At 41.3% G+C, this 12,956-nt stretch overlaps 1 protein-coding gene across 2 annotated transcripts in view; it reads left to right on the top strand.

Annotated features, from left to right (window-relative positions):
* Positions 1-12,956, top strand: part of STAC (SH3 and cysteine rich domain) — a 176,016-nt gene that overhangs the window by 63,214 nt on the left and 99,846 nt on the right. For both annotated transcript variants that reach the window (XM_001101503.4, XM_077991250.1), the window contains exon 2: positions 2,546-2,822. In XM_001101503.4, the coding sequence (XP_001101503.2) occupies positions 2,546-2,822 (277 nt within the window). The remainder of the gene's footprint in view (positions 1-2,545; positions 2,823-12,956) is intronic.

The raw sequence follows: 12,956 nt of genomic DNA, 5'->3' as shown, positions 1-12,956 counted from the left end.
ATCAAATATTTATGATTTTTTTATGTTGGGAACATTCAGAAGTATCCTCCTTCTAACTATTTGAAACTATATAATATATTATTGTTAACTATAGTTATCCTACAGTGCTGTAGAGCACTAGAACTTATTCCTCCTATCTAGCTGTCTTTTTTTTTTTTTTTTTTTTTTTTTTTGAGACGGAGTCTCGCTCTGTCGCCCGGGCTGGAGTGCAGTGGCACCATCTCGGCTCACTGCAAGCTCCGCCTCCCGGGTTCCCGCCATTCTCCTGCCTCAGCCTCCCGAGTAGCTGGGACTACAGGCGCCCACCACCGCGCCCGGCTAATTTTTTGTATTTTAGTAGAGACGGGGTTTCACCGTGTTAGCCAGGATGGTCTCGATCTCCTGACCTCGTGATCCGCCCGCCTCAGCCTCCCAAAGTGCAGGGATTACAGGCGTGAGCCACCGCACCCGGCCTTGTCATTTTTTTATATAAAAAATCTTTCCCTATCCTCCTTTCACCCTGCCCTTCCCAGTCTCTAGTATCCTCTGTTCTACTTTTAACTTCTATGAGATCAACTTTTTTTAGCTTCCACATGTGAGTGAGAACAGGTAGCATTTAACTTTCTTTTCCTGGCTTATTTTATTTAACATAATGTCCTCCTGTTCCATCTGTCATCCACAAATGACAGAGTTTCATTCTTTTTTATGGCTGAATAGTATTTCATCGTGTACATGTGCCATATTTCCTTTATCCATTCATTGTGTTGTTGGACCAATAGATTGACTCCATATCTTGGCTATTGTGAATAGTGCTGCAATTAACATGGGGGGGGGGCAGATGTCTCCTCAGTGTAATGATTCCCTTTCATTTAGACAAATTCCCAGCAGTGGGATTGCTGAATCACATGGTAGTTCCATTTGTAGCTTTTTGAGGAACCCCCATACTCTTCTTCATAGAGGTTGCACTAGTTTGCATTCCCACAAACAGTGTCTACGAGTTCCCTTTTCTCTGCATTTGTCATTTTTGTCTTTTTGATAATAGCCATTGTAACTGGGGTGAGATGATGCTTCACTGTGGTGTTGATTTGCATTTCCCTGATGATTAGTGATGTTGAACTTTTTAAATATATTTGTCAGCCATTTGTATGTCTTCTTTTGAGAAACGTCTGTTCAGATCATTTTCTCATTTTAAAATTGGATTGTTTGGAGGGTTTTTTTTTTTTTTTTGCCATTGAGAGGCTTAAGTTTCTTATATATTCTAGATATTAATCTCCTGTCTGATGCATATTGTGCAAATGCTTTTTCCCATTCTATAGGTTGTCTCTTCACTCTGTGTCAGTGGGGATTGTGCCATGCACACAGCACATCTCACCCCCGCAGCCTGGGTCTGCATGATCCATTGATCGTAAGAGAGACTGGTCCATCATTGCATTGCAGCTCCAGAAACTAAAACAATCACTTTCTTTCAAGACCAAGAGTTTATGGAGCAAAAGTGCTGACAGCTTCTTCCAGTTTCCTTTGCTGTGTAGAAGCTTTTTAGTTTGATATCTGAGCATCTTTTTTCTGAAGCTTTGGGCCATACATGTTTATTCCGGGCAACAGAAAGAACTCCCATGGATATTCAATTACAAAAAGAAACCACCTTAAAGGTGAAGTGACCTGTTGCTGGGTGAAAAGAAAAACTCTGTACTAAGGACTAAACAGGAGAGACTTTTAGAAGGCCACTGTGGGGATGGACAGAGCAAGGTGCACCATGGTACAAGCTGTCATCAGGGTGCAGAATCCTCCAGTTCCTGGATCCAGAATAGAGGGGCAGATTAAACTCAAACCCAGAGCTGCCAGAATCTTGTGCTTTTCCAAACCTGTTTTGGTGCCTTTTCATAAGCCCCAGAGGCAAAGGAGAAATAGTCTAGTTTGTCATGGCCAAAGCAAGAGGGAGGGCAGCAGGAAGAGCAGAGAGAGTCAAAGGGATAATACAGTATGTCCTATGTCCTACACACACACACATAGGTTACTCATCCGTATGCTTCAGAACCAAGCAGACTTGAGAGTTCCTGGTTTGTGCTCTGTGGATAGTTTAGCGAGATCGATTTTGAGTCAGACAATAGACTCTTCTGCTTTGCTGTGTGCAGACAGGTGGCTGCTAAGTGATCATAAGAGAGAAAGGCCAGCTTTACACATGTAGCCTTTGAATCCATGAGTATGTATACTTAATATTTCCAATGATTCAAATTCAAAAGGCAAATTATGTCAAAACTCAATGTGGTGGGACGCTTTGACAGCACACTGGTAGGACTTTAAGGAGACAGGTGGGGAGGAGCAGGGGCAGAAGCAAGGGCAAAATGGGACCTCTTTCTGCTCATCTGGCTTAGTGGCAGGGGCAGGGGAAATTCCCTCTTTACTAGGCACTGCCATCACCCCACCCACACAGGGACATTTATGAGCCTTCTCAAGGCTGAGGGTGTCCGCGGGGACTGTGCAGCGCACACAGCAGATCTTACCCCCACAGCCTCAGTCTGCTTGATCCATTGGTCGTAAGAGAGACTGTTCTGTCATTGCATTGCAGCTCCAGAAACTAAAACGATCACTTTCTTTCAAGACCAAGAGTTTACGGAGCAAAAGTGCTGACAACTTCTTCCAGCGAACCAACAGTGAAGACACGAAACTGCAAGCACACATGGTGGCTGAGATCAGCCCCAGCTCCAGCCCACTCCCTGCTCCAGGAAGCCTGACGTCCACACCCACCAGGGCTGGCCTGCATCCAGGCGGCAAGGCTCATGCCTTTCAGGATCACATCTTCAAGAAGCCCACTTTCTGTGATGTCTGCAACCACATGATAGTGGGTAAGGCCTTCTCCCACCCCTTTCTCCAGATCCCAGCACCCCGGAAAGCTGAGTGAGAGTGGTGTGCCACGGGGCCAGGTACCTGCGGACAGATGCTAGGCCTCAGAGATTTACACGCGGGAAGATCATTCAGGAGTGCTTTGGGGAACAGTGTTTGTGAGAAGGTAAGGGAAGCAGCACTGGGTAGTGGGAGAAGTTGGGTTATGATACAGTTGTAATCAGGACTTCAGCTGATCCCCTGGAGATCCCTAAAGCCCTTTAGCGTGTTCTTGCATTGAAGCCCGAGGTCTGGGTCTTTGAACACCTGCATCAGCCCGTCACTGCATATAGGCAACAAGTGAGACTTGGAATCCTTGTTGCTTCCCGAAAAAACGCCAATATCTGTCTTATGTGTATGGTCATATCAGTGACATCCAATATGGCCTGGAAGTCAGGGTTCTGCAGTTCTCCTCACCCTTTACCAAGGCTCAGTTAAGGGGTAGGATATTCAAAATGGTGGGTAATATTAACCCTTCTTACAATCACACACAAGGCTTGTTCTCATTTTCAGAAAACCTTTATGTACTCATGTTCTTATTTTCTAGTCACTCTGACTCATTTTCTCCTTTTAAATGGCGACACTTAGGAACAGTGCTTGTATCAGTCAAAGATTTCCCCCAGAAAGTTGCCTAAAAGCCACCCTAAAAAGTAGTTTTAAAGTGCTGAAAAGTTTAGAAGTTCTTTAAAAATGGCCATGTTTTACCCTCACTCAGGCATCTTCAAATCAGCTGAGGTTTGGCTGATCCAGACTCAGCTTTGTTATTGCATCTTCTCTCTTCTCTTTATCTCCTGCCCTCTCCTTGAACTAGTGGGCTAGCCACATCATGCACTTCTCATGGCGAGGACAATTGGGAGCATGCAAAGCCTCTTAAGGCCGTGGGCCAGAGGTGGCACACTGACTTCTACTGGCATTTCATTAGCTGAATTAAGTTATGTGGCCAAACCCATAGTCAAGGCAGAGGCAACCCCCCACCCCCCACCTGCTGTCTCTAGTAGCAAGTACTGCAAACCACCTGGCAAAGGGCTTGGATACAGGGAGGGGTGGAGAATGGGCTCAGTATCTCATCTACCATTTAGGATGCTCTCTGGATTACTGATCTTGTTTTGTTTGGTAGAGTCTGCCAAGTCTTGGAGCTCCCACCCTTCCACTTCACATCTCCATATGGACTTAATGCCTAGCATCTGACTGTCAGCTTGGGGCTGCTGGGCCGGGGGTGGTGGGAGGGTCTCATCATGTCTCACGCTTACAGTACTTAGACACTTCGGCCTCTAACTTAGTTTCTGTGCCTGCCTGGCTTCTGAATCTGTGTCACTTTCAATTTCCACACAAATTTCCAGTGGGCCTTTTCAAGGCAGTGTTATTCATAAATAACCCTTAAATAGGTGACGATGAGCCTCTATTTTAGATCTCATTGTGATGAGTGTGAAAAGACAGAGGATGTGTTTTTAAAAATGAGTAACGGAAATGAGTTCACCTCTGAGGAATGTCATAGTCGTTACCCTAAAGAGGATTCTAGGTACACCTCAAGTACAACAACAATTTTGAAAGCCCCTATTTTGAACATCACTAAAAAAAAGTCCTATGCTAAAGAGAATTGCACTGCACTTTTCTCTCGTCAGAAATAAATTTACATTGCAGCTGTCATTTTATCTTTATAAAGAAAGAAAAAAGAATCAACAAGTCTCACTGCTCTTTTCAAGGACAGAAACAAAATAAACCAATATTAGGCTCCCTTCAGGAAAGAACAAAGGGGCTTAGCAAGGGGATATGGAGCAGAAGGAAAAGGGGGAGAAGGAAAAGGCAGAAGGAAGGAGGTGAGAAGAGGAAGAGAAATGAAGATAAGTAGGGGCTGGTGTATGCTGTAACTTCCTAAAACAATACATAGAGTGTTTTAATTATCTGATAATGGAGCACAATTGATCTGCCTCTCTCTCTTTCTTGACCCTTCAGATATAGCTTTCTGTCTCCACATGGATTACCTAAAGATTTGTTTCCTTCAAGCCACAGGTTATCCTCATATTCTAGATTTTAGGGAAAGACCACCTGCTGTTATCACCTTAGAATGACATCTCAGAAAAGATACTAAAGTTGTTTGTTTTTTCCTTTCAACTGGGAACCAAAGGTTGTATAATGATAGCCAAGAAGAATCAAACCTCATCTGCGCTTTTTCCAACTGACAGATACTTCTTTAAAAATAAAATGAACCTGACATCCTTCATGTACACTCACAGTTCAGTTTACAAGGACTCACATTTGTGCCTTCCTGACAGCTGTGCCTTGAAGATGGAAAGTCCTCACCTTTGCCATAAGATCCCTGATCAATAAAAGTAGACCAAGACCCCAGCCTCATTCACTGCCCATCCATTTCTAATTTCCTTAGCTTCTTATTGCCAGCTAGGCCTTTGCCCTTGAACTTGACACCTGAAATTGCTATTTACCAGGTTCTCAGACTTGTTGTGTTTAGCAGGCACCGTGGCATGCCCTCCAGCTAATCTAACCTTGCCTTCAACACATTGATACCCTTTATGGTCACCTCTTTAGCTATCCTTTCCCTGAAACTTTGGTCACATAAGCAAGCCAAAGATGATCAACCCAGCTTTTCACGAAGACATGAAATAGGCAGTTAGGTGTGTCTGTCAGCCTCAACACTGAATGCCCGTGCCTTTGAGTCACTGGGACTCAATACTGAGTCTTAGTCTAAGAGAATTCTGAGCTGTCTCTTGTACTTGGCTAGAGGAACACACTTCTACCAAGCAGATCCACTCTTAGGCCTTGACAATGATGGTTAGGGGTGGGAGAACTCAGCTTCACTGTGTATCACCTAAATGTATTCCATTTATGGCATTCTATCTTACATTGAATTAACTGTCTACAATGACTCATTTCAGGAAAGCATTAAATCTGTGTGATAATCTGCATCTCATTGAAATTTCAAAGACTTCGACAAGTCAACATGTACTATTAATATAACTAACTCAATGCATGGGTCTACTTCATCAAATAAGGAGATGTTTCTGAGGGACTCCATTCTGTTTATTGCCAGATATCTTGTTTTGAAAACTATTTTTAAATTAACTAAATGTTTTTAATTCAAATTCACTTAGAAGACACAGCATATTAAACGGAGTCATATTTTCTAAACAGATATTTTGAAAAATGTATTTCATTGCCTAAAATTTCAAGTTTCTTTATACAGTTGCTGCACAAAGAATCATTCACTTTCGTAACTAGCATCCATTGGGGGAAATAATAATGGCAATGGCTTAGGAAAGCATCCCTAGAAGCAGGGCCTGAGATGGGGCCTCTTACGAAAGAGATTTGTTGTGGGGAGTGTGCTCAGCAGAAGGAGAGTCAAAGAAGCAGGAGAGGCGGGGGGAGTAGCTAAGCAAGGGTGTGGTCTCACCTGGAATCTGCTTCAGACTAATTCCACCGAGTGGTCCCACCTTCAGACAAAGGACTAGGCTTTGTACATTTCTGTCCCTCAGTCACTAGCCATGCCTGCCCCCAGGAAGTAGTGAGAGTGCGGCATTCCAGGCAAGGAGCATCCCACTTGGCCAAGGACAGCCCCCTGGAAAGAAAAAGGGGGGTATCTGTGAGTCATTGGCTGCCAACACTCACAGCACTAGAATGGTAAATAAGATCAGGACAAGGCTCCACTATATCTATAAACATACTTTGATGCTACAAGATGAAGCATAAAACACTCTCCACTAGGAACAAATTTAAAATGCAGATGAACCTTGCAATTGCTGTACCTAAAACATTATATTGCCATTATAATGAATAATATAACATGAGAAAATACTACATTACACTGAGTCCCAGGCCTTCCTGCTGTGCTGTTATTTGACAATTAAGTTGTTTTCTGACCTATTCTGACTTCATCCCATTGCTCGACAAAGCCACAAGCCATTAACCAAACCTTGAATGGAAAAAATATATATGTATACACACCACACACACACACACACATACACACACACATATACATAAAGACATTGAACTAAAAAGACAAATCAATGTTTGCTCATCAATGAAGTTGTCTCTTGGCAAGAAAGGCCAAACAAAGATCAAGGGGAATATTAAAAAATAAATGTCAACTCGGTGAATTCTTAGAACGGAATTGCATCTCTAAGGTTCTGTCCATCACTTAATTGAAGTTGTTTTAGGAGCTGTACAGTTTGCAAATAATAAAATACAAATTCTCTCTAAAGCTTTTATTTTTAATGTTTCACATAGATACTCTCCTTTGAGCCATAGTATGTTTCCATATTAAAATGCAGCACCCAGAACTCAGTGGTTTGTCCAATGCAATTATTAATCTCGGGTGTCCAGAACTTAGCTGCTTCTTTACTACTAGAGGACAAAAAATGCAGCGTAATGTCTGGTCCAACAGATGCAAATAGTTCATTTCTCTCTTTGCACGTTTGGCCCACTTGAGAGAATTCTACTGATTGTGGTCACAGATTTTTTTTTTTTTTTTTTTTTTTTTTTTGAGATGGAGTCTTGCTCTGTCACCCAGGCTAGAGTGCAATGGCACCATCTCAGCTCACCGCAACCTCCATCTCCTAGGTTCAAGCAATTCTCCTGCCTCAGCCTCCCAAGTAACTGGGATTACAGGCAAGTGCCACAGCCCCCAGCTAATTTTTGTATTTGTAGTAGAGATGGGGTTTCGCATGTTGGCCAGGCTGGTCTTGAACTCCTGACCTCAAGTGATCTGCCCACCTCGGCCTCCCAAAGTGCTTGAAATACAGGCATGAGCCACTGCACCCAGCCTGGTCATGGAATTTTAAGTGAAAATAAGTAAAGCTGGAACATAATCATGCTAAGGAGATGATGACCCAGCAGATAAGGAATGTTTGCAAGAGGTGGCAATGTTTGGCCTGGAAAAGACTTTGAAAACTATTATCTTAAAATAGTTGAAAAGAACTCATCTGGAAGAACGTTTAAACTCACTTGGAGCCTCACTTGCAAAATGACAGATGATACTGTGAGGCAGAGTTCAAGACACTAAAAAGAGCAGTTTCTTAAAGCAGTTTCAAAAGTAGCCTCCAATGGGCACAGTGGCTTGCACCTGTAATCTCAGCTACTGGGAAAGGTAAGATAAGAGGATAGCTTGAGGCTAGGAGCTTAAGACTAGCCTGGGCAAAGCAGTGAACTCCCCCACTTCTGACCCAGTCTCTAAAAAAATAAAATAAAATGAATAAAATTAAATAGAATAAAGTTGGCCAGTCATAGTAGCACACACCTGTAGTCTCAGCTACTCAGGAGGCTAAGGAAGAAGGATCACTTGAGCCCAGGAGTTTGAGGCTACAATGAGCTATGATCACATCACTGTACTCCAGCCTGGGTAACAGAGTGAGACTTCATCTCTTAAAAAAAAAAAGAAAGAAAGAATATTGATGTAGGCTCTGTGGATTTGAGGAGAGGATAAACCATGTGCTTGGCAAACGCTGTCTGGTGTACCCCCTTTGGATATTCACAGCACACATTAGCATTTTGAAATCCTGCCATCCTGAAAACAATCCAGGTGTTCTCAGTGGAGAACGGAGGCAGTGGGGCAAATGGATTGTAACTAAGGAATTCTCTAGCAACAGCTACTTTTCTGTAATTCCATTTGGCTGCTATTGAACACAGTTTGGCATGTATCTCTTTAATATACATAATTCAGAGAGAATTTCTAACTCTCGCAAGGGCAGATTCATTAAAGAGTTGTTAAGACTTCAATATAGGGTCCATCCAGTGTTCTCACAGAGATTATTAAGTATAAATGGCACACATGGATATACGGCTTGTACACAGCACCTTTCAGCTAAAAAAAGCACAACATACTTTTAAGTTAGCGTCTGCTATTATTTTTCTGAAATTTTATGCCTGCTGCCAAGTACTGTGTATTTTAAGAAATCGCTCATTGAAAATTACTTAAATGAAACACTAAACCACAATCCTTCCAGCAAAGATTGAGCAAAAATTGATGCTGGTAGACTTCAAGGAGGACATATCCTAGAGTCTTACACAGAAATGGAAGTGATACTCGTTAGGGGATACTGCTGTGCTCTGGAGCATTGCATGTCATCTTAAAAAATCCTTGAGCTGCCATCGAAAGAGAAGACAGGACAAGAGGAAGTGAGGAGGCCTGCTCTTGTGATCGTATTTCCCACTGCTCTCCCACAAATATTCACGTATCCATGGAAGGTCCTAATACTATTCTCTGGGCCCATTTTTAGTTCCCCAGCATTTGGCTCTTCCTACTGAAACACCTGAATGTCCTTCCTTCCTACTCTCTCCATCAATCCAGTCCTACATCTATCAAGACCCAATTAAAATGCTTTATCCAGTTCCATGGTGATCACTTACTTTCTCTGAATTTCCATGTTATTGACAGCGTAGACTTTGGTAAGCGCTTCGAAGACACAGCCAGCTGTAATTTATGTGCCTATTCCCGTTGCAGCTATACAGCATACACCTGGCCCACAGTGAGTGCTTTTAAAACAGTTGTTAGTAAATGGGGAAAAAACAGTTTGCCTTCAAATAAAAACAACAGCAACGGAAGCAAATTTAAACAAAAATAGAACAACATGGAAAAATTTTCTGATTTTTCTAAAAGTCACTCCCAAGTATATCAAGGCTCCAGCCTGCCCAAAAGGCAGCCTGCCACAGAGACCCTCTTCTCTCATCTGTCATCTTCCTCTTCATTTCTCCTTTGTGTTGCATATTTTAATGCAAAGATACTTGGTGCATGAAGGTCATAACGGGGATATCTTCACTGTGAATTATATCCATACCCAAATAAAATGGCATCCTATCCAGAGTCTCGCTCTGTCGCTCAGGCTGGAGTGCCTTGGCTCACTGCAACCTCCACCTCCCAGGTTCAAGCGATTCTGGCTTGTGTTTCCTTCCTTCCTGCCTCAGCCTCCTGCGCAGCTGGGATTACAGGTGCCTGCACCATGGCTGGCTAACTTTTGTATTTTTAGTAGAGATGGGGTTTCACTCTGTTGACCAGGCTGGTTTTGAGCTCCTGAACTCAGGTGATCCACCTACCTTGGCCTCCCAAAGTTCTGGGATTACAGGTGTGAACCACTGCACCCGGTCAGTGGCATCCCATCCCATTTAAAGCTTCTGTCATTAATTCCACTTTAATAATAATATTTCCACCTTAGTTTTTTTTTATGTTTGCTTGATAGGCCTTTATCTACATTTACACTCAACCTTTTTTGTCGTGTTCTCTAAGTGCTTCTTTTGAAAATAAACATAATTTGTTTTTAGATTTCTTTTTTGCCCAACCTGAATTTTTATTCACAAACAGAAGAAGATTTGCATTTCTCGTCATGAGTGAAATATTTGGCTTTCCCTCTGTCTTATGATTTACATGCTTTCTAGCTTGTGTTTCCTTCCATTTTGTGTATGTGTACAGTATTTCACATGTGGTTTCTATGTTCTTTCTTTTTAATAGCTACTCATCTGTTGGCAGATATATAATATGTTCTACCAATAATTACCTCTGGGATTTTCAAACACATTATTTATTCTACATTTCTCAAATTATTAAAAAGTAAAAATAAATATGGTATTTTGTTCCTCTGTGATTCCAGACAAATTTACCAAACTTTTCATCTCAACTCCCACCTCCCTAGCAACAGTATTTCTACTTCCTGTTTTTGCAAATTAATCCAGATTTTAAAAATCAATCCAGGTTTTTATTATTTCAGTGTTTTATAATTCATACTTTTGATTGAGAATAAATCTTAAGATATATACAAATTTTATAACAAGATTTATACATCTTGTTAGATATTTCTAGCTTTAACCGGTTTCAATACTCACCACCATTCTATTCTATTACTACATAACTTCCCAGTTCTTTTTCTTCTTTTCTTTCCTTTTCATTGGTACATAATAATTCCACCTATTTAGGAGTTATGTGTGTTATTTTGATGCATGCATGCAGTGTTTAATGATCAAATCAGGATATTTAAGTTATCCATCACTTCAAACATTCATCATTTCTTTGTGTTGGGAACATTTCAAATCTTCTCTTCTAGCTATACTTAACTTCCCTTCTCTTAAGCTCTTATTTTTGTTTTGTTTCTCAGTTGCTCAAAGTTTATTTTCAGTAATATTTTTTCAAGAAGAAAATGTGAGTAGCAAATACATAAGGGAGTAAATTGCCATGGATTCCACTAGTTTAGCTAATGAGTCTCTTGCAGGTGGGGGCAGATTGGTGAGCAGAGGTCAACTCAGGGCTTTCTGGTGGCTTTACGCAGATCCGCTCTTTAGCATTGTTCCCCTGTCTGCTTTGCTCTCACTGAAGTTACTAGCACATTCTTGCCTTTTATATTAGTCTATAAAACCTAAAGACTCGGGCACTGCTGCTTTTATGTTAGCAATTAAATCAGCTGCAGTATCAGGTCTGTCCTTCACTGCCTCTACGAAGGATTTGGATTGTGAAATTTTATTTTTCGCTTCCCTATACCCCACACATCATTTCAGCATATTTTTAAAATTTCTTCTTTAGATTCCTTTATCATACTATCCGATTCTCTTGTATTTTATTGCCAACCAAAAGCAGATGCTGTTTATAATTGCCTTTTGTTTAACATAGTATAACTTTTCAAGGCATATCTTTCCTTATGGCATTGTCTAAAGGGGTAAAGGAGACAGATTGTGTAATACAGTCACATAAACTGGCACATGGCAAATATGACAACATAAATTCCAGAGGGCAGACACCATGATGTACTGTGTTCTCTGGAGTGTCCTTAGTACTAAGCCTAGCACCTAATAGTTGGCCAACATGAATTTGTTGAGTGAGTGAATGAGTGTTCAACCAGCAAGAAATATTATCATCAGAAATACAGTTATGATCATTTTTATGATACATAAAGCAAAATGCTGAGAATTAAGAAGGTAGAATTGCAGTTAACTCCAATAATCATATATCCATCACACATGGACTAAGCACCAACTGTGTGAGGGGCCCTATACTGATATCTGGGAACACCAAGTCTGACATCATCATAAATTCAAGTGAGAGACTGAGAGGTAACAAAGGAAAGGGGAATAGACATTACCTAGAAAGTGGCAGAAAGGAGGAGCCCCTGCCACTATAAGCCAAAGGCCTGTGGGGCCTCCTTCCATGACTGACTCTTCAGTTATAGGTGGACAAGGTGGGCTCAACAAGCCTCCTGGTGCTCTCCCTGGCCTTCCAAAGCCATCCCACCCAGACCTCTATCCAGGTGGTCAAACTGGAATGTCCTAAAGCCAAATTGCTAATGGGAGGATGTCTGAACTCTATTTTGGGTACCAGTCTGTGGAAGTTGGGAAGCCAAAGGAACTGTTAGAGTCTAGTTCATTTCAATGACTTTGGTCATAATACTGCTACATATTTCTCTAAATCTGTTTTTCTATATATGCTAATCTTAGAAAGACATGGACACTATCTCCCCTCTCCACCCCATCCTTAAACATCTCATGACTATTAAGAATGAGAAAGGGACTAAGTGGCAAGAGAACGTCTTCATATGCATACAACTTTCCAGAAAATAAAAATTTGCCAAGTTGTCAGACACTGCCTCTATCTTATCAGTGTAAGAAAAAAAATACAGACCTTCCTTCCTGTAAACTGTTTATTTTACTATTAATAGTAACTAACTGAAGTCTTAAATGATCAAATTCAGGGAGGGGGGAATATTTTTTAAGTCAGCCAAAGGAAAGAGGCTGTCTCTCTCAAATTACAGCCCATAATGTTTGCAAGTGCTTTGGTGATTTCTTGAACCACTGTGTAGAGATGATCTTTCAGGACAGTAATGTTTTTCCTGCCCCTAAAAAGAGACTTGTGTTTTAGGAGCCTTTTCAGATCATACCTTAGCAGAAAGAAGTGGTACACAGGAACATATTTTCAGTGTCTAAATAATAGACCAGAAAAGGGAGAATGTCTGATCATTTAAGGTGGTCTTTTGTTATATTTTTAGTCATTCCCTAGAGGTCACCAAATTGATACTATTCAGTAATATCACAGCACATATATTCTGAATACATATTTTCATGTTCTTCTGAGACCAGTTGTGTTTCATGTATTTTATCTCTGTTCCATT

This window comes from Macaca mulatta, chromosome 2 (assembly GCF_049350105.2).
Source record: "Macaca mulatta isolate MMU2019108-1 chromosome 2, T2T-MMU8v2.0, whole genome shotgun sequence".
NCBI classification, from domain to species: Eukaryota; Metazoa; Chordata; class Mammalia; order Primates; family Cercopithecidae; genus Macaca; species Macaca mulatta.
This window is presented reverse-complemented; position numbering and strand designations above follow the sequence as displayed.